The 25478-nt window shown below is 40.2% G+C and overlaps 1 protein-coding gene across 3 annotated transcripts in view; it reads right to left on the reverse strand.

Annotated features, from left to right (window-relative positions):
* Nucleotides 1–2250: 2250 nt before the first annotated feature.
* The window catches only part of IGF1 (insulin like growth factor 1), a 69632-nt gene continuing 46404 nt past the window's right edge, over nucleotides 2251–25478 (reverse strand). For 2 of the 3 annotated variants that reach the window (XM_059934794.1, XM_059934795.1), the window contains exons 3-4: nucleotides 17992–18173; nucleotides 16306–16497 (exon numbers count right to left, since the gene is read on the reverse strand). In XM_059934794.1, the coding sequence (XP_059790777.1) occupies nucleotides 16336–16497; nucleotides 17992–18173 (344 nt within the window). In that variant the 3' untranslated portion in view covers nucleotides 16306–16335. Of the gene's footprint in view, nucleotides 2473–16305; nucleotides 16498–17991; nucleotides 18174–25478 lie in introns of those variants that run through there. The other variant, XM_059934796.1, reaches the window with a different exon arrangement.

A 25478-nucleotide genomic window follows, 5' to 3' on the forward strand; every position in this document is an offset into this window, starting at 1 on the left:
GACTAAGGTTAAAATACCAGTTGGCTGACCAGAGGTGTCCATTAAATAGGCCTTCTTTTTGCATATGTTCAGAGATCCAGGAAATCTTGTTTTTTTCTGGCCTCTGAACCTTGAGGTGAACCAGTGGGATGAAGACTAAAGATGTTATTTTTGTTTTGCATGTACACTCTCCAAGAATAAAAAGGATATAATTTGCATGAAATAATCAAGCCTGGTTGCTTTTCACCAAAAAGTTCTAAGGCAGATAAAAAGATCTGAATGATGGATGATTCATTGTTTTAATAAGAAAATCTTGATATGTAGACAGGAAATATTTTCTAGGTCAGCATGGACCTGTCCTCATCATTGGATTTTCTTGCTACCAGTTTTCAATTGAATGGATAAGACACATCCACAGAGGACTAGAGGCCACTCTTCTAAGCAGACATGAGGGAAAATTTCTAGCTGTGAAGGAAATGTTTGTCTTTCAACCAGCAACTCTAGTCGAGCATACTTTAACCAAAAGTATATGTATATATCAGTATCTCCAAGGATAAGAACAAAATTCATTAAAGAAAGTAAATTCGTGACATTTTATTAGTTATTATTTCAGTATTTGAAATCTTGGGACTTTTTTTAGATTACTTGAAAAGCGGAAAGAACTGTTTTTCAAAATGAATAGAGTATCATTTATAATATTAAAAGAAGTATTATTAGGTTATTAGTAACTTCCTGGCAGAGTCAGTAAGTGCTAGCAAATGGAATAATCATCTTTTCGCTGGGAGAAATCTTTGTTTTTCTCCTTTTTTCTTTTCCTCTCTTTTCACTTTGTATTCTTAAATCCAAATGCAGAATTCAAAATCAAATTGCAGATCAAATGTTTCTAGGTTATTTTGAAAAGTGTTTTAAAAGAGATTGAGCTGTTAGCCTTTAACAACTAGTTAGTTGAATAGTTAGTTGGATAGCTTCACTGACAAGAACTGGCATGTCAGGAGCATTCAGCTTATCAATTTTCTAGCTATGCTGTGAATGAGTTGTTCATAGAATTCCTTGCATCCCAGCAGCTCAAGGGCTCTGATCTTGACGCCCTCATAGCAACTCAGGATAAAAATCTGGAGCTTTATCTTTTTAATCCTCATACCACCCCTGTGAGGTAGGTAGATGACATATTGCCCCCATTTTGCAGATGAGGAAACTGAGGCACAGAGAGGTGAAGTGACTTGCCCAAGGTCACACGGTGGTGAGTCCGTGACAGAGTCGGCAGATGTTTGTTTCTTCAGCGAGAATAAGAAACCAGGACTGTTAAAATTCCTAGCTTTTTGCTTCTTCTACTCCTCTCTGGACTCGCCAATCAAATTTGCATCAGTGGACTTTGTGTCTTATTTCTTTTGGAAGGCATAATTGGGGAACTTTTCTTTCCCAAGTGGTTAAATTTTGAGTACCCTTCCCCTCTGTGTCACCTTTGGCTCCAGGCTTCCTCTTGTTTTGCTTTCACCTTTTACCGTTTTGGCCAGACTCTTTCATATAACAAACTACAAAATAGCACCATTGTACTAAAAAACAGAGTTTTACATACTGTTTGATACATCCTGTATTATTGACATGCTAAATTTACATAGTGCTTTATATGGAAAAAATAAAAAGAGAGAAGTACTGATTAGGTCACACACTAACTCATCATTTGAAGGAGCCATTCAGAGTTTGAGACTTTCTATGCTTAAAACATATGCCTAAAATGATTGGCCTCAAAGATGCAACTACTTGCATTTTTTTTAGCAAGATGTGGAAAAAATAAAGCTTTGTGTCTAAAATAAATGCATCCAACTTATATTTGGTACAAATGCCACAGATGGAATCTTGTGGGTTAAAAATTGGTGTGCTATTTGACTGCTTGCTGCTGCTATTGAGGAGGCCAAATTTGGCAAATAAAAAGGTGATGAAGGGGGGAGAGGGATAGACGAACAAGATTACCAGACACTGTAAAACAAACAGCCTGTGTTGCGTAGAAAGAAGTGCAAATAAAAAAATTAATAAACCACTTAGATAAGGCTGCTGAATGAATGTCTCTAGCAGCCAAGATTCAGAGACAAATGTAGTGCAACTGGATCTATATACACCCATGCATTTGTGGCTCTTGAGAGGCAGGGACTAAGATCTATATATATATTTTCTCTATAGAACATTATTGATAAAGGATCAACAGCAATCTACCAACTCCAGGACCATTTTTGCAAGGTGCAAAGCTTTTAACAATCACTCCTAAAGACATTGTTGGAATGTTTACTTGCGTATTTCATTGGGGGGAATGCCCATCTTTTGAAATGTTATCAAACTTATTTTTTTGGTAGGTCTTCTGGTGTTTAACAGGTAACTCGTGCAGAGCAAAGGATCCTGCCAGTGGCATGTCATTCTTCACTCTTCAGGAAAGTCTTCCTACATTCTGTAGTTCTTGTTTCCTGCACTCCCTCTACTTGTGTTCTTCAAATGTACTTCCTAAAAATAAGGGAGAAAAAGTGACATTACTTTGATGAAGTTTTTTGTATCCTACCTATCTATTTCTAACATTGGGTCTCAACCTTTCATATCTGTGCCTCACCACTCAATTTAACAGACAGCTTGGGCCAAGTTTTTCTGAGAAAGACATATAAGTAGATGGGCCTGTAGTTTTTAGTTTAGCCAAACCTCACTCAGGCTACTTCTATTTATCCTTGATGGCATGGGAACCACAGATTGCTTTATAATTACACAAAAATGTGTTTTTATTCATCAGCTACTATCACAGATTCCTTGACAGGAAGGAGATCCTTTAAAATTCAGTCTTCTGGCCTGGAACATCTTTTCCTAGTGAGGAAAAAAATCACATTTTGGGATCATCCTTTGTTGTTTTATTGCATTTTGTTCTGTTTTAGTTTTTGTAAAAAGGAGCTATTTCTTTTTCATTTTTTCTTTATCTCCTTTGGAGAGAGGCAGAGCTTTAGAAGTAGAAGATTGGGAATTTCTGTAGTTGATTTAGAATCTATAAAATCACAGACATTCTAAGCCGTGCTCAAATCCAGCTCTTCCATTTTCTAGCTATGTGAACTTGTGCAAGTGGCAATCTCTTGTGTCTCAATTTCATCCATAAACTAGGATAATAATAGTTTCTACGTTGTAGGATTAAGGATTAAAGAATTAGAACATAAAAGCACTTATAATAGGCCTGGCACACGGTAAGCACTACATAAGTATTACCAATTGTTATTTACTCTTATTATTATTATTTCATCTTTATTGGAAAGTAACCATTCTTGGATTAAAAATTCTGGATTCCTTGCTTTGGTGCTACCATTCACCTATCAACAAGCAATTCTGTTATCCAAGGAATATTGAGTTTTGCTTAGAAGCCCTATGATAGTAGGGACTTGTCTCTGTTCACTGTTACAGCCCCATGTCTAGAGCAGTGCCCAGAACATTTCAGGTGCTCAATAAATAGCTATAGAATGAATTGAATGAATGAATGAATATAATGGACCCTCTGATAATGTGAAGAATCAAGTCATTATACTTTTTCTGTAATTATTATTTTATCCTTGAATATACTTAAATAGCAACATTAATTTAGACAAATAAGATGTAAAATAAAATCTGGGAGGAAATAACATTTGCATGCATAAACATCAGGTGCTGCTTCTCTTGATTTTACTTCTAGTCAGGAGGCCCTTAGAGAAGGATGTAATAGATAATTATTGGTACAGAGTGAGGTTCAAGGATTCAGTGTCCTTTTTCCTGGGAACATTTCCCATCAAGACCAAAACCAAGAATTCTCACCATGGTGACTGGAATCTCCAAATTCTTCCTTCTGGCTAAGGAAATGATCAATCACCCAATCATTGTGAGAAGTTTAGAGATCATTGTAAGGGACCTTGGAGCTCACTCAGCCCTGAGAACTGGAGAGGGGAAGAAGGTGGGGCAGTATCAACTACCAGTCCCTGGAAGTTGTACCTATTGACTAAGACCCATAGGGATTTGATAATTTTTCTTACACATGTTTTTCAGCTCTACCTGGAACATTAGAGTTACCACCAAGACCTTTATAAAAGCAAGTTAGCCCTTTGTAAGTTGATGGTCAAAATATCTTGTACCTACTGAATAGAAGGAAGATCATTGTGTAAAAATGTTTATTAAAATATCTAGCTCAGGGCTTCCCTGGTGGCGCAGTGGTTGAGAATCTGCCTGCCAATGCAGGGGACACGGGTTCGAGCCCTGGTCTGGGAAGATCCCACATGCCATGGAGCAACTAGGCCCGTGAGCCACAACTACTGAGCCTGTGCGTCTGGAGCCTGTGTCCCGCAACAAGAGAGGCCACGACGGTGAAAGGCCCGCGCACCGCGATGAAGAGTGGCCCCCGCTTGCCGCAACTAGAGAAAGCCCTCGCACAGAAACGAAGACCCAACACAGCCAAAAATAAATAAATAAATAAATTTTAAAAATTAAAAAAAAAACAAAACCAAACTGGCACAATTAAAAAAAAAAAAATCTAGCTCAGTGGCCACTGAAAAAATCTTTGTGGGGAGAAATTGGGCATTTGTATAGGATAGCTTGAAATACTATTGTTTAAAATCCTGCCACTTTTCCCCCAAATGTCGTACAACTTCTACCAAGTTCACTTAACACACATTTGTTGCTCTGCTGTTAAGCTAACAGTAAAGTATCTGCTGTTAAGCTAACAGTAAAGTTTGTATTCCTTCCTAGTCTTACCTTTTAATCTGCTTCCTTAAAGGAGTTCTCCAGAAAATGGAAGAAAGACATATGGGGCTACAGAGTAGAGACACTACTGTCCCAAACTCCTTGAAACATTCCTGTTCAGTTCTCAGTAGACCCTGCTGATTTTATATGGCTCATCAAAACCCCACAATCGCTATTATTAAGGACACTATCAGTCTATCAAACTAGTAACCAAATTAACCAACAGGTCTAAAAATACCCTAACTTGGGTTTTACCTCTTTTTCTGTTTAAGAGGCATGCCTGCTTAGAAAAAGAAGATTTTTAAGAATCTGGATAAAGCCCCAACTAGGAAAATGCTCCAGAATGAGATGGTAACAAGTAAAAAGAAAGTACATGAGGTATTTAATCTCCAGTCTTCCTCTCAAGCCAAATTAATCTCAGATTTCCAGAAGAAAAAATTCAAGTATCTTCTATGCTTCCCTCTTCAAATTCATGAGGGCTGTAGCAAAAAGTATTGGGGTTAGCTTGGCCAGCCATATAGATCTTATTCTTTTCCCCAACAGAGAGATTCTTTTTCCCTCAAAGCAGAAGTCTAAAGTGTAAAGTCTGAGTGGAGGGATCTTCTGGCCTATTTCTTCTGGGTCTGTCTCGGCATCGCAGCAAAGTCATGGGCAGAAACTCACTTGATAAAGCTGACACTGCTCCAAGCAGCATGGTTCCCATGCACACAGGCGTATGGTGGAGGCCATTCAAAACCAGCTGGGATGTCGTCTGGTTTGCATTTGGCTCTCTTCCCAGGCTCTCACATGTGACTTCTTTGTTGCAGACAATGACAGTGACAAAACAAAAGCACTCAGGGATTTAGTCTCAGTTGCATCTGTTGCTTTGCTCATTGTCTTAATTTAATGACGCGGGCCACCTGACAATGGGTGGCAAGTGGAGACATGTTAGAAGCAGCCGTCGGAGCTGGCACCCACCTTCAACGCACTTCTTGAAGGGGTTATGAAACTGTCCCACATTCAGCCAAGCAAAAACTTTTCACTTCAACAGCTTGTCCAAGACAAACAAACCAGCTGAAACTGTTTCTAGTATGCAACTAGACAGATTTTTGAAAGGAAAACAGTAGTGAGTAAATACTGTTTCCTATTGACACCAGGGAAGGTAAGATTATTTACAAAAAAAATGCTGGTCCTTTAGCTCACTGGGGTTGGTTGAGGAAATTTACCCTCTGAAGGAAGGGTTAACCAACTCACGAGGAAATAGGTTTGATAGGGGTTAATTAGTGATATACTTTATTACACAGTGTGTACCGTACACAGGTATTTAGGAAGCTGGAAATTGCCCTGAAGGGGTCATTCATATTCCCCCGTTATCTCTTAGCACATCCTAGCTCTTGGTTTTTTCCAAAGGAAAGCTATCCACAAATCTTTGGATTAAGATTGCTGAGAGCTAATGACAATGGCAATACTAGTAATCTGGATTAAAACTTGCACACACTTTACAGTTTACACGGTAGTCTCAGTGAACCCTCCCAACAACCTTGTGAGATGTTGTTTGCATCTGTCTCATTCACAATCCGAGGCTCCCTAAGATTTAGGGACTTGCTTGAGGTCACATAGGCACAAATCGATAGACCTAGAACTAATAGTAAAATAATTTATTATTTTAATAAAAGAATAACAATTCTATCACTTGAACATTTGTATGTGCTGGACACTGTATTATAAGGTGCTAATTGTATACATTCTCTTATTTAATTCTCATAGTTCTCTTGGAGATGGGTACTAGTGCCTTGCTCATTTTACCTTTATGGAATATGAAGCTTATAAAAGCTAAACAACTTTCCTAATTTCTTAGAGTGAAGATGTGACCACGGTTGGAATTTGTATCAGTCCCTTCTGATTCTGGAGCTCACCAGTTAGCCACTCTGCCATACTGCCTCTCTAAGAGGTAGGACAGTATCTGGTGCCTCAAAATCCACATCTCTTTCCAGTAACAATAACTGATAATGTCATGAGCTGCCCATGATCCCAAATGGTGGTAGATGCTGGTTTGGAGGGTAAGGCAAGACTCTAGGGAAGTGGGTGCCCTCCCTTATCACAATATGAGCTGAGTCCTGTTTTTATGGTTAGTGATAGAGGTCTAGTAGCACAGCATTCATTTAACAAAAGCTAACCCTGTGGATGTTATAAGCCCTTATTTTCTCCCTGCCTATCTTTATGAGATTTTGCCCGAGAGACAGAATCTAAAAGAAGGATGATAATAGGCCCTTTACATTTTCGGGAGGGAGCAGTGATGTTTTCAATAGACTCTGTTTCCATCTGCACCCACTGCAAACAAGTTAAGTATTGTATGACATAAACTCTAAGAAAAGACTGGCACCCTATAAAAAATGCTAGGCAAATACTGTCCATCATGGAATGTTAGCAGCCTATTGTACAGCATAAAGTTCTAACTGAGCATTGACCTTCTCCTTAACAGGGCAAAATGGAAAAAAGAAAGAGCAGTGGATGATTGAAGAGATGGCCCAGATGTCAGCTCTTTACCTGTTGAAAAGGATGTGCTCTAGCTATTTTTCTGGTTTGGCCTGGAGACACGTGAAATTGTAGAGGATGATTTAGATGTCTCAACATCAACTTTGATGTCTCGTTATTTTGGGGGATTACAAGTTCAAATTCCAGGAGAGTGAGGTCAGTCTTTCATCTGTGGGAGCCAAGCAGAGTGAGTGTCATGCAATCAACTCAGTGCTTTGGGATGTGACTTTTAAAACCAAAGGACAAAGTGCACTTTTCAAGAGACATATGCTCCTGGTGGAGTAACTGCCTCTTTAACAAAGGGAGAGATGTATAGTCTGGGCACAGTGTTGGTTTGCTCAGCCTCTTCTTTACTTATTTTTTCTGGAAAGACCTCATCCTATCTTTTATGTGGTTATAGAGGGAATGCACACTTTTCCCAGTATGATTGTCTCCTCTGGCCATAGTGGATGGGCCTGGCACACCCCTCCCATAGCTCAAGAAGAGTATGGTGGGGAAACCAAGGCAGAACCAATTTCTGGGAAACACAAGACTCTTTTATTGGCCAGCTTTGGCTCAAGGGCTCCTCAGTGGCTTTGCTGAACTTTGCTTAGACTGTTCAGCAGTCTAGGATGCTTCCACCCAACTGTCTCTCTTCCTCTGCTTCATTGGGGTCAGACTTGCATTGCATTCTGACGGCTTGTTCAGGCTTCCCTGATCCTCTCCTATTGCTTTTCACATGGGCATTTCCCCTAATGAAATCCTTGCTCCTTTAACCCAGTCTCATTTATGTTTCTCGGAGGTCCTGGGCTTACATACCTAGCTTGGATCCCAGCTCCCAGCACAGAATTGTGTGACCTTTGACAATCACTACATTCTTCTCTCCTTCTGTTTCCTGTTTTGTAAAATGAAAGGGTGGGGTAAGAGCACCCACCTCATACTGTTATGATTGCATGTGATCACCCTTACACATTTACCTGGCAGAGTTGTATGCAAGAGAGCCTACTGTTTCAAGGGCCCTTGGTTTAGATCTATTTTGCGAACTTGATGGCAACAACAGTCTGTTCTGGCTTCTGTGCTGTCAGAATACACTCTGGGTCTACCTTTGTTAGAGCATTGATGTGCTGTGGGATAAATTATGTAAGTGTTCACTTCCCCACTAAAAAGTAAGCTCCTTGAGGGCAGGTAGCATTGTTCCTGCACCTCTGTCTCCTCCCTGGATGCATGTTGCTTTGAGCAAAGTGGCAAACCAGGAAACGCTTGTTAAATTGATTTAAATTTCCTGCAGGAGTGGTGGAATAGAGTTCAGGTCATAGCAAGCCTTGCGTGGCTTCCTACTTCCTGCTGTGCACAGAGCCCCCTCCGGTCTCAGAACTTACAACTGGCGGGTTGCAGTACAGTAAATATCAGCGAAGAAATGCAGAAGAGAGAGCACAATGCATGGTTAACACGCTAGAGTCCGTCTTGAGTTTGGATTCTGGTCTGAACACTTGTTAGGGCAAGATCTTGGCAAGACGTTTAGCTGCCCTTAGCCCAAGTTTTCTAATCTGTGCAATGCGGGTAATTATAGCATTTGCCCTACAGGCTAACAGTGAAGATTGAATGAGGTGATTCGTGATAGCGCTTACCACAGAGCATATGCCTAATAAATAACAGCTATTATTATTGCCTTTTAAAAAATAGTTACTGTTGTCAAAGCACACGCCATGCTTGGGTGCTGCCCTTTCTCTGGCTGGTGAAAGAGTAGTTATTTACTGGGTGCCCAGGGCTCCCTTGAGTGCTAGGATAGCAGATGTATAGCTCTTTTTTCTAGTGACTGGTACATCCCTAGGAGTCCCCAGGTTTAGGGAGTATATTTATCCCATAATTATTCACAAATTATCCTGTCTTGGCAACTTTCTTACTTTTCAAAGGATACCACCTGACTCTGTTTCAAGTATTTCTATCTGTGATGTAAGAAATCACTACCAAAATGGTTTAAAAGCCTGAAAAAGAAAAAAAAAAAAAAAAGGAAAGGGAGGGACTTCCCTGGTGGCACAGTGGTTAAGAATCTGCCTGCCAATTCAGGGGACATGGGTTCGAGCCCTGGTCCGGGAAGATCCCACATGCCGCAGAGAAACTAGGCCCATGCGCCACAACTACTGAGCCTGCACTCTAGAGCCCACGAACCACAACTACTGAGCCCGTGTGCCACAACTATGGAAGCCCACACACCTAGTGCCCATGCTCCGCAACAAGAGAAGCCACCGCAATGAGAAGCCCGCGCACCGCAATGAAGAGTAGCTCCCACTCACTGCAATTAGAGAAAGCCCGCCCACAGCAACAAAGACCCAATGCAGCCAAAAATAAATAAATAAATAAATAAATAAATAAATAAAAATTAAACAAAAAAAAAAAAAAAAAGGAAAGGGAAGAAAAAGCTGAAGGGTATTTTCCCTTGCCGGCAATAGTTATTTATGTTGCCTTTAATAGTCTTGAAGGATGTTGTAAAATACTTCAGAGCTGCTTAGACTGTTGATTATATGGGCAGCCTGTTTAGTTAGCTGTTTGTGTTTGTGTTACATTTTTAAATTAAGAAAAAAAACTTTAAGCACACTATCTTTCCCAGAGGGAGTTGATTTTGGAATTGCTGAAAGGTTCAAATGTTGTGGTATTTAAAAAAGTGGAACACCAGATTCTAGCAATTTCACTGATATGTACTAAAGATTCAGCACATTTTTACCTAAAAACTGGATTTGATTATTCTTTTTCTCTTAAGCCTCCAAAATGGCATTGTTTCATCTGACATACAACATATGCTGGAGTACTTAAACTCATGTATGTGGTAATTTATATTATAATATTCTGGGGAGGTGCAAGGCTCAGGGTTGTTACCTTTTAGAGTCATTTCAATGCACTAGTGATGAGTTCAGAGGATTAGTAGGAAAGGGTGTTGCCCTCTTCCACTCATTCTTTGTGTGTGTGACAAATCTGGGCAGAACATTCAAATACTGTGTTCTGAATTTTCCTCCTCACTGAATTGAGAGAAATTTTGCAAGTTTGGAAGGATCTTCTGAACTTTTAGGATGAACAAAATAACACTATGACAAGTTAAAGTGATTTGCATCTGTTTGAGGTTGATGGGAGCCTTCAGCATATAAGAGTAAACATGCATGGTGCCAGCCAGTGCTTTTCCAAGACAGAAAATGGTGCAAGAATAATTCATGCGTGTATACAGTTTTTAAAAAATCAGAACCATTGCATTGTGCCAAAAGTACTTTTACTTCCATCCTAGCGTTTTTTGAAGAGGGAAACAAATATCATTACTGACAGAGACAAACCAGAGCCGTCCAATCGTGGCCTTGGTCAACCAATACTGACAAAATAATGCTATATATTTATTGATTCCTTTATACTTTTCATTTTTTCTAGTCCTCCAATGCCTCATGAATGATTCAAGCTTGCCACACTCATACCATGACATAAATATCACATGTTCCCAAGTCTACAATCGTCAACTGATTAGGAATCTTTACCCAACCCTCAACCTGCCATGGTCTTACTTGTAATCATTTAGAATTTTTGTCTTTCCATAATTGTTACCTACAGCTGTGAAAATAGCGCATCATATTTTCATGGATGGCGGAGCTGGTTGGTCTTTGATTACATGACCTCTTGGAGCTGTCCAGAAAGAAAGCTCCATGTGAATGTTTATATATTTTACACAGAATTTTGTAAGAATTTTGGCATGTGAATACCAGCGCTCATGCACACACACACACACACACACACACACACACACACAGAGAAAAAGCAAAGGAGAGAAAATAATCTCCTTCCCTTCAAAACTGTTTGCTGTAGTTAACTACAGATTGTAAATTACCACCAAGGGTATCTAGAATTAAAATTAGTTGGATGGACTTTTAGCATTCTTATTTCTATCAAACCTCTACTTTTTCAAAAGAGTTAGTTTTCTGACCAATGGGTCTTAAAACTGTAACCACATTAGTGAATAAAATATAGATGGAAATTTTAGAAAATGTTTTCTAGCTCTTGTTACTTATCTAGCAATGGCCCATTGAGCTATGATTGAGTTCCTAGTACGGTGAGAAGTTTCTGCTCTCTAGAAGTACCAGACATGGAGTCATAGACCCATTGTCCCACATCTCTCATAATTTCACTGCTGTTCTCAATTTCTATTTCTCTCTACTTGAGTTTAAATGTGAGTATATATTTCTAAACCATCTCTTTTGGTTGCTAGATAAAAATGAGGTAGCACTAAGGCTGTTAAAGGAGTCCCATTAAAGAAGGAGTCCCAAATAGACGGGTATCAGGGAAAGGTACTCAGATTTCAGTTAGGCCTCTGAGGATGGAGAAGCTGATTTTGACCTTGCAGGTCTGGAAGTTTAGTGGCCACTGAAGAACCTTTGCTAACCTTGCCTGTTCCTTCTTTAAAAGTTAACTTATCTTGCCTAAGTCAATATATATTGTCACTGATTTTCAAAGGATTCAGTAGCTGGGCTTTTAATCACTGAGGAATTCTATAGTGGATATTTCAAACCTCATAAATGGCATTCTGCTTCCTCTAAAATGATTTACCTTTTCCTTGCTACCAAAGGCTTCCACTTTAACTCCAGACTATCAACTTTGCCCTTGGATTAAAAGTCAGCTCACTGTTTTCTAGTAAATATTGCCAAAAGCCCTATTCCCTTCACATAGGCAAACAAAGACAATAGACCTCATCTTCCCCCATGGATGCAAGTGGACTTGAGAAATTGCAAAGTTTATTACTTAAGAAAACATTGTTTCCTGTTGGTGATCGGTGGGAGGGAGACAGTCAGGAGATGGAGGAGAGAGTAGGGGAGGGGCTCTTCGGGAGCTCATTTCTTTTCCACCCTTACATCCTAACAGCACGCACATTAGAAGCTATATGAGGTTTTGTTTGTTTTCAAGAGATGTTTGAAAGAAGATCAAATGTTTGTGAGAGGCACTGGATCGGCAGCCCTAGAAACTGAAATGTCCCGGAAGCTGTGTGAGGCCGGAAATATCCCACATTTTTATTTATTTTGGCAATTTTACTTTAAACTAGTAAGAGCTGGAGTTCATGCTACAATTAAATTTTCCTCAGGCACCATGAAATGAAAACACGTATTACATTTGATTTTAACTGGTTGAGAAAAATGGTGGTTTTCTGGAAGTTCATTCTGTGACCTCAAAATAAAAGTTAACGGTTCTTCACGTGGGACAGCAAAGCTTCCACTGAAGTTGGAATAATTCATAGAACTGGGGTTCTCTGGGTTGGAAGGATTCTTAGGTCATCGAGTTCTCTTTTCCTATCATATGCTCGAAACACACTACCATGTCACTAGAAAGTGTTGGTAAGCTTGAGCTTGGAAGTTTTTGTTGATAGGAGCCTCGCTTCTACTTGAGGAGACCTATTTCTTTTTCAGATGGCTCTAATTTTAAGAACTAAGTAAAATAATATCAACTAAAAACTTAATAGTGCTTACTATGTGCCAGGCACCATTTTAAACACTATAATATATATTTGTACGCACACACACACACAATCTCAATAAATCCTCACAACTCTATGAAGTAGATTCAATTATTACTCCCATTTGGCAGATAAGGAAACTGAGGCACAGGTAAATTACATGATTTTCCCAAGGCCATCCAGCTATTAAGTGAAATAGCCAGAATTTGAACCCAGGCAGTCTGATTCTAGATTCTGTACTCTTAACCACTGTGTTTTATTGTCTCTCCAATCTTTATAATTCTCCTTCCTGCCTTGTACAGAGGTTTGCACATCATAGGTACTCAATAAAAATATTTTCAGCAATTTAAGGATCATGATTCCTTACATATTCCTGTTAGTTTTACACACAATCATCAATTTGCCCTACAAGAAACATTTGAAACAGTGGACTTTTAAATTTTATTTATTTATTTATTTATGGCTGTGTTGGGTCTTCGTTTCTGTGCGAGGGCTTTCTCTAGTTGCGGCAAGTGGGGGCCACTCTTCATCGTGGTGTGCGGGCCTCTCACTATCGCGGCCTCTCTTGTGGAGCACGGGCTGCAGACGCACAGGCTCAGGAATTGTGGCTCACGGGCCTAGTCGCTCCGCGGCATGTGGGATCTTCCCAGACCAGGGCTCGAACCCGTGTCCCCTGCATTGGCAGGCAGACTCTCAACCACTGCACCACCAGGGAAGCCCCAACAGTGGACTTTTAAATGATATTTAATACTCTGCCCACTTCAAGAAAGCATTGAGGGGACGAATAGGAACATAACATTCACCATAAGGTACTCAGCCAGTTGCCTCCTTTAGCAGTAGGTTCTTGAATGATTTCAATTTTGGCTAGAGTAGGAAATTCCAAATATGCAAGACTTGTGCAAGCACAATTCCTCTGCCTTCCCTTTTTTACGCTGCACTTGCCTCACTGTCTTATGCAAGGACAAAAGGAATTATTTCATCTCAGCAGTGCTACTTACTTTTATGGTCTATGTCTCTAATACTGTTCCCCTCCCTATATCACTCACTTGTCCATCCATCCTTTCATCCATCATTATATGCCATGTATCACTAGGTGCTTAGGACTGATTCTAGAAGGGATAAGATGGAAAGACAACAATAGATTCTTCCTGTTTACTTAATTCATATTATTGAGAAATCACATGTAGGCATTCAATATGACTGCTTTAGAGTTGATAAAACCCATTGCAAAAAGAAGTGGGTTTTAACTAATAGTCTGGTAGTTAAGCATTCTTTAACTAGAAAGTTCTATTCCTTTTTTTTCTTTTAAAGTCTTTGCCTTACATTCTCTTGAATGAAGTTCATCATTGGGTATAACTATAGTTTATCCAAAGCCCTGTGTTATAACTGACATTGATTCAGTCATCAAGGAAAAAGGGAAGGGATAATCTTCTAAGAAATCTTTCCATAGGACATGAACTGTTAATTCTTCTACCAAACTGTGGTCCCTTGAAAAGCCATCACTGTTTGCGGGGTTACTCTCAGGTGGTAGAAACAGTAGGTATTGGCTTATGCCTGAGGCTGGTTCCAAAGCATGTATGTATCAGCAGGAGAACTGGGCATCTCCTGAATAAGGTGGCTGGCCAGATGGGCTCAGGCACCAGCCTGGCTTTTGTCTGTTCTAATAAGCCAGGACCTACTTTGCAACCATAACAGCAGTGTCTTGGCTCCCATGTGGCGCTTTGACATGCTTGTGATCAGACCTTTTCCTCCTTCCTGGCTTGAGCCTTGGGCATATCCATATATTATATATCCTGGGTTTTCAGTGACCCATGGAGGAAGGATGATCCTGAAGTAGAAAGCATGGCTGGGGCATGAAGGACAGGTAGAATGAATGTTCCTTTATACCATGACATCTTCAAAGTAGGCTACTTCGATGAAATGCTTCACTTCTTGGTTGTCATCCTCTTACCCCAAGTGTCATCATTTGCTTGGCTGAGCACTTCTCTCTTGCACCCTCTCTCACCTCTTATAATTCACAATTTGAATGACCTTGAGGCTTTTTGCTTTATTATCTATGAAGACCCTAACCCTACTGTTTAAATCAAGGAAGCTGAAGGAGAAAATCTCTAAGACTCAAATTCTGTGATTCTACTTGACTTTTCTTTACCCTCAGGAAAATCTACTGCTCTTGCGCTCTTTCACCCCCTTCCCTCTGATGGAAAATATTAAATTAGTGGCAGACTTCATGTGGCCACTTCTGCCCTATCTTTTCCTTTTGGAATTCTTTCTTAGTCCCTGTTGATTGTGTGCTGTTCTCTGTTGGCCAGAGGAGGGTGGCTTAGAACCCAAGCCTGTCTTTACCCATTTCTGTATCTCAGTATCCTTACATTCAAAATGAAGGGATTGAAGCAAATGATTTGCAGCTCTAACATAACATGGCCCTAGTATTTCCATGGAGCAGAAACTCATAGGACTTCAGGTCTAAAACTCTAGATTTGTGTGTGTGTGTGTGTGTGTTTGTGTGCGTGCATGAGAGAGAGAGAGAGAGAGGGAGGGAGGGAGAGAACTTTATAGGTGATGGAATCACACGGCAGTAGTCAAACATCAGAAGTCTTTGATTTGGGGCTGAATTGTGTTCCCCACCAAATTCATATGTTGAAGTCCTAACCCCTAGTACCTCAGAATGTGATTGTATTTGGAGATAGGGTCTTTACACAGATATTTAAGTGAAAATGAGGTCATTATGATGGGTCCTACTCCAATATAACTGGTGTCCTTATGAGAAGAGGAAATCTGGGTACAGAGATTTGTATAGAGGGAAGATGATGTGCAAACACAGGGAAAAGAAGGCCAATTCCAAGCCAAGGAAAGAGACTTGAAACAGATCCTTCCCTCCCAGGTCCCAGAAGGAACTGACCCTGCCAACACCTTGATCTTGGACTTCCAGCCTCCAGAAATGTGTGACAATGAATTTCTGTTGTGTAAGCCACCTAGTCTGTGGCACTTTATTATGGCAGCCCTATCACACTAATACATCTTTTATGTCTGATTCCAAAGTGCACACAAAAAAGTTCAGTGACCTCCTCTCATAGGTAAGCTCTCAGGCCTCATGGGCCTTTAGGCAAATACTGGGTGCCCTTTGGCCCGAGCTTGACTAAGAAATGCAGCCTCCAATGACACTGTAGGAAAGGAAATCTGGGAACTTTTATGACACAATTCAGTCTTGCTGAGAATTTGGGGCTAATATTTAACTCTGGATATATATTGACATGGAAATTCTTGTAAAATTCACACAAAAATTTAAAATGCATATAAAAGCCTTGATTTTTATTTTAATTATTTTACTTGTTTTTTTGGTGGGGAGGGGAATTGTTTTATTTGCCTCTTTCCTAATTTTTGTTCTTTTTTCATTCTTGCCACTCTCTTTCTTTGGACTTTCTTGGGCATGACATTTTCCTTTTCCATTTCTCCACGTTTATTAGTTTCTCCACATTTCTCCGTTTCTCCACATTTCTCCGTTTCTCCTCCTTCTGTCACATGATTTCTCTAGCTCAAGCGGGCCTACTTTTCTTCATTTCCTCTATAGCATCTCCCACTTTTTTCTCGCTGTCTGCTTTTCTCTCATCCTCCTTGCCTCTGTCTTAGTCCTTCTCTCCTCCGTTTTCCTTTCTTGCCTGTGTTCAGTTTCTAGCTCCAGTCTCCCTCCTCTGCTCTTTCTTCTTTCCTTTCATCTGCTGACTTGCTTCCGTCCCCTCCTTCTGTTCCCCTCCTGGATGTTTCTTTGGCCCACCTTTCCTTCTCCTCTGAGACTTCGTTTTCTTGTTGGTAGATGGGGGCTGATACTGTAAACATCACAAAAATAATTGCATTGAGAACAGGTGGTTCCCTTGGTGTCCCGGGAGACAGAGCCTTTGGGTCAGCCCAGAATGCCTGGGCTCTATAGATGCAGAAGACATCAGTGGTGCTGGAGAGGTGTCTGGACCTCAGTCACTAGACCTGATATTCCAGAACTTTGGGACTCATCTCTGACACCACCCACCCCCTCCCCAACTAGAAATTGAGAGGCACTGTGTCACCTGGAAAGAGAAAGAATTAACCTGCCTTCACCCCCTCAAGCACACCTTCCAGCCACATTCACCTAAAAGCTATTTCTGTGGTGCTTGCTCCCTGACTCATCCTCTGGCTACTGTGTTCTCTGTGAACCAGGTTGTGCCTAGTCCCTTTCCATCACTCAAGGTGGCTCCCTGGGGTCACATCTCAGCTAAGCCCCCTGTTCCAGCCTCAGCTGCAAATTAGGACCAGGAAGCAGCAAAGGTGTTATTATGTACTTCTTGGTCTCTCATCTTGTGCCTTCTGCACGATGCTAGTTTTGACTCCAAAGATTAAAACCTCAAGTTGTTGTTTTCTTTTTTTGTCAACAGAGTCCCCAAGGAGACCTGAGAGCTTTTTACTTTCCTTATTCATCCTTCCTCATTTTCTTCACCTTCTCTTTAGTTCTCATTCTTTCTACTTAATCACTAAAATGTAGTCACTTATATTCATTTGTTCACTTGTTCGTTCACTCATTCAACAAAAATGTATTAAGTTATCAACGTGCATCAGATGATTTACGTACTTTTGATGTCATAGATAGTACCTCTAAGGCTTGTTTAAAGTCTAGCTCTTAGTAAGAGACACCTGCAGATTTTGATCATTAGAAATTTTTTGGTGTTCTTAGAGCCAAACAGAAGTTTCTATTTGTTTTTATTTTCTTTCTATTCTGTTTTTATTTTCCTTTATGTTTGCCACTGGATGTGAATTTCTATTAGTTCCCATTTTAGAGTGTTTTTTTTTTCTTTGCACCTTTGCAGAATACCAGGACTTGAAAGGTCACATACTTTGTTCATGCAGTTATGACAGAAGTTAACACTTGTCCAACAGTTACTTTGTGCAGGCATGTGAAAAGCATTGCATGCGCATTAATGACCTGATGAGGTAGATAGTACCGTTATCCCAACTTTACTGATGAAGCTAGGGCTTGAGAGGTTACATTATTTCGCCAAGGGCTCTCCACTGGTGGTTGGTGAACCTAGGATGTCAGTTTTGTTTGATACCAAAGCCCAAGTTTAATCACTCTTCTCCACCATCTTCTGGTGATCAGATGGTCCAGAGCAGTGGAAGGGAGAGTTTATAATGTGGAGCGATGTAAGGGATGGACTTCTCAGCTGAGAATGGAGCTTTTTTGACCTGTGAGCCAGGAGACTACGGGACCTAGTTACTGTTTGGCTCACCCACATGGATAGGATACAGATCTCGCAGGGGTGGCCGACCCCCATCCCCACCCCGGGCTGGCTTACCTTCTGAGCCTTGGGCATGTCGGTGTGGCGCTGGGCACGGACAGAGCGGGCCGACTTGGCAGGCTTGAGAGGCGCGCAGTACATCTCCAGCCTCCTCAGATCACAGCTCCGGAAGCAGCATTCGTCCACGATTCCTGTCTGAGGCGCCCTCCGACTGCTCGAGCCATACCCCGTGGGCTTGTCTGTTCCAATCAAACGCAGAGGGGCCTGGCTTTAGAGTGGGATAATACGCTATCTTCACAGTCCCACCCAGCCCCTGAAGACTCTCCTCTCCCCACACCTCGTCAACCCACACTTTTGTGAGTCAACCTCTTCTTGAAGCTCCTCCAACAATTCCTGACCCCCTAGATCTTTCTGGACTCCAGTATGTCTCCTGGAGTTGGTGCCACACTCGTTGGCTATACCTCACTCATCGTGCATTTATTTGTGTTAATTCTCCTCAAGTTCTCAGCCACCTGTATTCAAGGATCTTGTCTATGCCCAATCCTCACCTTTCCTTATATGTTGACTTAATTGGGAGGCTGCTAGGAATATTAATTAAAAGAGCATGTTTTATGTTTTCTTAATCTTTTTAGAAAATCTGCATGGTTTTTGTGCGCAGGATGGCTCAGATGTTTGCTCTTTGACTTAACTGCTTCTGTTATAACATCAGACTGAGAATTAAAGAGGTTTTAAGTCTGGAAAGTTCTCCTCACTTAACTGATGCGGAAACCAAGACTTGGAAACCGAAACTCAGAGTTGGGAATGACTTACGCAGGGTCATTCATGCAGTAAGTGGTGGAGCCAGGATTCAAACTCAGGTCTACTCCTGGCAAAGCCCAAGTGCCTCATAGAGCCTGGGAGACCTGTTGTATGACTCTGGACAAGTCATTTAAGCTTCCTGGGCCTCAGTTTACCCATTTGTAAAGTGGGGTTAATAAGATTTTCCTTGTACTGATTGCTTGAGGATTATATGACATACTGTATGAAAAGTACTTAGCGTATCACCTGACACCTAGTAGGTCCTAAATAAATGTTGGTTTGTTTCCTCAGAACATCGCTTTCCAGGATCATATAGGGTCTGTGAAGAGACAGGCTCTCTATTGACTGCATCCAGAAGCTTTGGAACTTGGAACTGATGGCAATACCAATGTGATAGGGCTCCTTCTCCTATCACCCTAGGGAGACCAGAACCATCATTTCTGTTTTCTTATAGCATAACCACTAGACTGAGACAGAATCAACTAAATGTCCATTTTTCATTCTGATTGCCCAGAGGGAACACCAGGAATCAAATTTCTTTTGATATTTGCAAATCAATTAGGCCTCTTTACTTGGCAAGTAGGTTTTAGTTTGATTCTATTTTGTTTTGTTTTGATTTGGACACACTTTTCCTGGCTCTAGAAGTAAAAAGGAGGCAAAACAAGTTTACATGGAACTTAAAATGTACTTGAATTCTTTGTAAACTTTTTGTCATAGTAGAACTTTTGTTACACCAAATCTTACTTATATACCCGTATATAAAACAGACGAAATGAAACTGCTGTGGCTTGGGCAAGGGCAGGGGACTGGATCTTGGCTTTTTCTGTCTCCCTTACCTCCCTTGGGAGGTGGAGGGCCTGAGTCTTCTCCACTGATGTCCAAGCTTCATGGAAGAAAATTTGTGAACTATTGAGCCAGAAGAATCCAATTAATCAATGTGACATATGTTCAATTTAAATTCCTGACACAGAAGACAGCATTATATGTTAAATAAAAAGTCTTACGTTCACATGATAATGATACTGTAGGATGGAGTTTTGAAAGTCAAAATCTCCATGTATATTTTGAACTCTCTAGTTGGGGGAGATCAGACCCATGGTCATGGCCTGCTACCAAACTAGTTTGGCTGCCTTGCGGCTCGAGGGGCCAGCTGTTCATGGCATCCTCTAAGAATCCAAATGTTTTCCTGATGCTTGGCACAGGAACCTGGGGATGCTTCCTCCCTGTAAGGCAGGTTTATTGTCATTCTTAGGGCAGCTGGGGGTAGAAACTTAGCAAGGGTTCAATTGTGGTCTCTTTGGGTGGGGTGTGCTGCTTTCGTTCAGGGCGAACCCTGTGGGTTCCTCATGGTTGAGGGATTTGGAAGGGACCAGGCAGCTGGTCCCAGTTGGAGCCTCAATGGTGCTTTCACTTGCCATTGGAGGATCAACCAGTGCAGAAGACTCTCTGCTTCTGCTCGCCAGCTGGGCCCTGGCAAGCCAGGACTTATCTGGTCCCTTGGGCAATGTAAACAATATTTTTTGTTTTTTTGTTTTTATAATCTTTTCCTGGAACTATAAATTAGAATAAAGACACAAATAGGCTTACATGGTTCTTTGTAATCCACAAAGGACTTCTGCATACTTTTTGCTAAGTGGCTATTTCAAGAGGCTGAAGGGGTCAGCCAGTGGAGAGTGGCTGATACTCTTTGGTTTTCTCTTGGGGTGGGGAGAGAGGGGAAGGTGACTCAGCCTACTTTGAGGTAAGTGTCCCTGCTATCCACCGCAGGTAATGATTGCTCTTTGCCAAAACGATGCATTTCTTAATGGGACATGATTGCGATTCATTTGTTGAATTTGGAATAGTAATTTGATGTTTGGAGGTAATGTGGCAGGAGTGGTTCCAGAAACCTTCACACTCGGCTAACTTAGAAACAACTAATTTCATCCTTATGGGTTGAAGATGGAGAGGGATAGGCTCTGTGATTCCAGGACCTATTTAGCACCTCTGTTTCAAGCATCTCTAAAGTAATCTTCCTTCTGAGACTCCATAGGTTCTGGCGCTTCTTGCTTGCCACTGGAGAAAGACACTAACCTTCATCTCAGAACAGCATCAAACATTGTATGTATTACATATTCCCTTCTTGGTGACTGTCAACAGCCATGAAACTCACCACAGGACTATTTCCTCTTGAGAGATAGAAAGTAATCATCAGCACAGCAGACAATAATAGCACACACCAGGCATCTGCTTTGTCACCTCTTAGATGAGCTCAGAGTTTGCCATGGCTCAGTCTATAAAATAGCTGTGCTTTTTTAGTCCATAGATCAATGACTTTAGGAACAGAGAAATTTAGGACTCTTCCATAATGCTCTAAAAAGAAAGTTTACCTTATGTCTATATCTGTTTTTTTACTATTGTCAAAATATTACAGACTTGGATTTTGCCAAAAATGTAACTACCAGTTATTTCTAGCCACCGGAATCCTAGAAAGATGTTTTTCTTTGTCTATTCATGATGTCTACAATGGACTAATTGTACTTCATTGAAAATATATGAACATAACAAGTATTTACCTTGCCTTTTAAAGTTTAATTGATCCTTTGAAGTGTCTTATAGACTTGACTTCTGGTTCTACATAAAGATATTTAACAACAAAAAAATCATTTCTCACCAATTGAGAGGCCAGAGTTGAAGGTCAAAGTTTTTCCCTTTATCTTCAAATGCCTCATATTTCTTACTTTTCCAGAACCGAAATAAAGATATTTGTTGCTATGGGCTAAAACTAGGAGCATGATGCAATGTGGTTTACCAGGAAAACAGTAAAATAATTTGCTACAGTATCAATTTTGAGAAAAATAGGGATTTTTAATGACCTCAGAATTGCAGCTATTGTCATTATGAGTAATTTTTAAATGAGATGGAATGAACTGTTCCATCCTTGCCTTTAAAAACTCCTCATTAAGCACTAGGTAATTATGCTCCAGTGGGCAGAATCAGAATTGGTAGGTGAAAAAGAAACAAATGTTGGACTAATATAAGAAAAAATTTCTAACAATTTGAACTTAAGAGTGTTAAAAATGGGACTGACTTCTTTTAAATGTAATGAACTTCCCATTGCTGGAAGCAGTTAAGTAAAGGCTATGTGAACACCTGTCAGAGATCCTAAGAGCATATTCCTGTATTGAACACAGTGTCTGACTGCTATGGTCCTTTCTATTCCAAATATTCTGCAATAAGTAAAGAAATGGAGGAGAAAACTCATCTAGGCCAACCAAATATTCACTATGGGTGGAAACCACTTTTACACTGTCTTCAAGAAAGAAAACCAAATATTTTCTAACTTAGAAGGTTAAAATTTGTTTTCTGTTTATCATTTGAGTTCCCCAAGATGCTCAAAACATTTTTCTGTACTCAATTCTATAACAAAGGACAGGTGACTGGGATAGTCCTTTCTACAACTAGGTGTAGTCCCAGAGTTCTGTCATACCAATTATGAAGTGTCCATATACTCACTCAACTGTTAGGGTGAACAGGCATGTGTAGAATTTCACAGAATTTTCCTTGCTGACAAAGTCTTGATATTGGAAATTTATATATTTGTGTATTTATTTTTCAGTAGGTTTGCTCCAGAGCATGCAAACCAAAGATTGCTTAGTAGACAAGTTGGCTACCACCTAACCTAGGCCTTGAGTCCTCTATGAGCAGACATAAAGTGTCATCACAGTGCATGGCTGTATCTTGAAAGTTGGCCAACAGACAGAATTCCAATGATTAAACAGCTGGCTTCTATAATAATAGCACTTCCCTTTAAATAATGCATGGTCAGTGGAGTAATTCAATAATCTTCAGGGCAAACTTGCTAGTTATAAGGGTTTGGGGCAGAATTGTGGCATCATCAAAACCATGCCAATTAGCTGAGTCTCACATTTTATCATGGATGCAAGCAACTTGCTTCCCTCCATCTCTGAAGGAGAAGGCATAATAATGAGATTTAACTGGGGTCATCACTTCTAGAAAAAAGAGCTCTGGTCATTCATCATTGGTAAATATGTAGTACCTTTATTGGTGCTACATAAGCTTGTGTTTCTTTATAGATTTCTGGGAATACAGTCGGGACATTTTACTCAACTTTAATTTCCTTTGAAACTTCCCCTCTTGCTTATTGAGAAAGATTTCCTTTAATTATTTTAATTCTATCGTTGGAAACAGAAGACACTGATTTGAAGAATCAGTATTTAAATAATAAAAAATGCAAACATTTTCCAAATAGGGAAATATCCAGTTCTGAAGATATACACTTGTTACTCTTTGCATTCCAAGGACTAAAAGTTCTCTAGAAATTGCTAACGGGGGAGGTCCTAAAGTTGATTGTGTTTTGAAAGCAGGGAAAAAGAAGTAAGACAGTTCTAGTTGTATTTCCAGGGCTATTTCTAGAAAATTCACAATTATGTGTCTGGTAGAAAATGCAAATGGATTATTAACTAATAAAAAACAAAGTTGCATTTAACTTTGATTAACTTAAGATTGATCACACAATCAAATACCATAGTTAACATCTGTAGAAGCCAGTTAGGTTTCCTACACCAACTATCTATCCATAACTTCCAGACCTGTTGACAATTTAGAATAACTCAGAATGATTAGTTTCTTAGGCAGCAGTGCTCCATGGACCACCTTATCTAATGAAAATCCATTCAGTTGACATAATTTTGCCTGGGATACTAGTAGGAAAGTTGGGTAAAATGTGAGTAATCTTAAATTTGTGTCCATTTTAGTGAGAATCACTTCTCACTTTCCTTTTTTATGGCTTTATGTGGAAAACTGGACTCCTTTCATGAATTCCTAATATAAGGAAAATTGTGATAGGACCATTACCTAGACCCCAAATGTAATACATTGAACGGTTGATATTTCCTGAATTCATAGGATTTGCATTAACTTAAAGCCTTTTGATGAATCGATATTTTACCTTTAAAAAATTCTATGGAAATCAACTTGAATTAAAACAATTATTGAGATATATGTGTTCATGTGCTTAGTAAAGATATGGAAAGATGCCTTCACTACTGTAAGACCATCCACATCACTATGCATTCAGAATAACGAGAGTATGTACACACATATACTCGAACACATATCGGGGAATGCAGTGCTTGACTGTCAGTATCAAAACTATTGTCAAAACATTTTAAAAATAGGATTGTTTTTGAAGAAATTTTTTGAAAATATATACCTATTGCCTGCCTTATATGTTGCTAGTGGACTCTGCACATTTCTGCTTTTCTGCAGAAGATCTTTCCAAGTAGGACTGGCCTTTGGCATTTATAAAAGTGAACACAGAAAATGTCCTCTCTTCTATGAACGGCACGTCATAAACTTTTCTTGAAAACCTATCAAGTTCAGTCATCAGTTTCACTTCAGCCTGTGTTAATTTTTAATTTCCAGTGTCTGCTGGTCCCACTACTTCTCAGTTGAACGAGGTCATCTTTTCTAGGAATCGCGGCTCCGTTTGACCTGCCACCACCCCCATCACTCGGCAACTCTTTCTCAGCTACTAAATCCCCATCACCCAAAGACCAAAGTCTTCCTGTTACCCAATCAAGTCAATGTTTGTGTATCTCTGGGCCTAAAAGGAATGAAGCAGCGCTCTGTGGGGCTGCCCCTTTCTTCAAATCTGCCTTTTTTTTTTGGAAGCCCCAATTCAAGGGCAGGTGTGAAACTAGTGCTATTCGGTCTGCCTCTGTCCCAAAGGCCAGGGAGCTAGAGCGCAAGGCTTATGAGCAAGAAAACTAGAGATTCAGAGGAGAAGCATTACCGTTTTAGGGCTCTTTGGAGAAATGGGCCGACAGAGTGGGAAGCAACGTGATGTATTACTTTAGCCTGATACAATGCCCTGGAGGGCGAGCGTCTTGCCAGGTCAGCACAATTTACTAGTTTAGGTTTGATTCCAGGCCTTGGAGGAGATAGATGTAGCCAACAAAATTATACTTTGGCAAGAGAAATGCTTTGCTGGACAGAAATGTTGTCCTGAGGGAATGGTTTGGTTTATCAACGTCTAAGGTAAAAGATAATCAAACGCCAGGAGGTCATTTTTATGTTTGAATTATTTCAGTTGAGCCTGCTATATAATTTAGCTACCATTTTCCAGTTATATAGTTTGGATTATTTAGAACATACTGCAGGGTTTGAGTATGATCTGCCTGTGACATCTGTCATACCAGTGAACGAGGCAATGTGTGGAGTGGCTAAAAGCACACGTTTTGGAGTCAGACAGGTCTGGATTCTGCCACTTATTCACTATTCACCTTGGGCAAGGCACCAACTCTTCTAAGACTCAGATCCTCTTATGTAAAATGGACATGAGAGCATCTCCCAAGACTGTTGTGAAGGTTAAGTGAGAATGTATGTGAAGTGTTTTGCACAATGTCTGGTACGCAATAAACTCTAAATAAATGTTAGCTCTTACAATTGTTATGGAGTTAGTTGGCCAGCAAGGCTAACTGGGCAGGACTCCTCCTCTTCCTCTTCAAAATGCATCCTTTCCAAAGTTTGGTTGAAAAGATGGCCTTTCTAGATAAAGGAGGACTGTTCTCTATGAAAATGAATGAATCTGTGTTCCTTTGAAAGATTATCCAAACTTTATGTTGTATAGACTGTCCTAAATAATTTTAATCTCGAATAGGCACTCTATGAGAACAGATCCTCCAGTCAAGTCACACAAGTGATATGGACTTATCTTGAACTCTTGTTACCTTTGATTTCTC

Source organism: Balaenoptera ricei, chromosome 10, assembly GCF_028023285.1.
Source record: "Balaenoptera ricei isolate mBalRic1 chromosome 10, mBalRic1.hap2, whole genome shotgun sequence".
In the NCBI taxonomy this organism is placed as follows: Eukaryota; Metazoa; Chordata; class Mammalia; order Artiodactyla; family Balaenopteridae; genus Balaenoptera; species Balaenoptera ricei.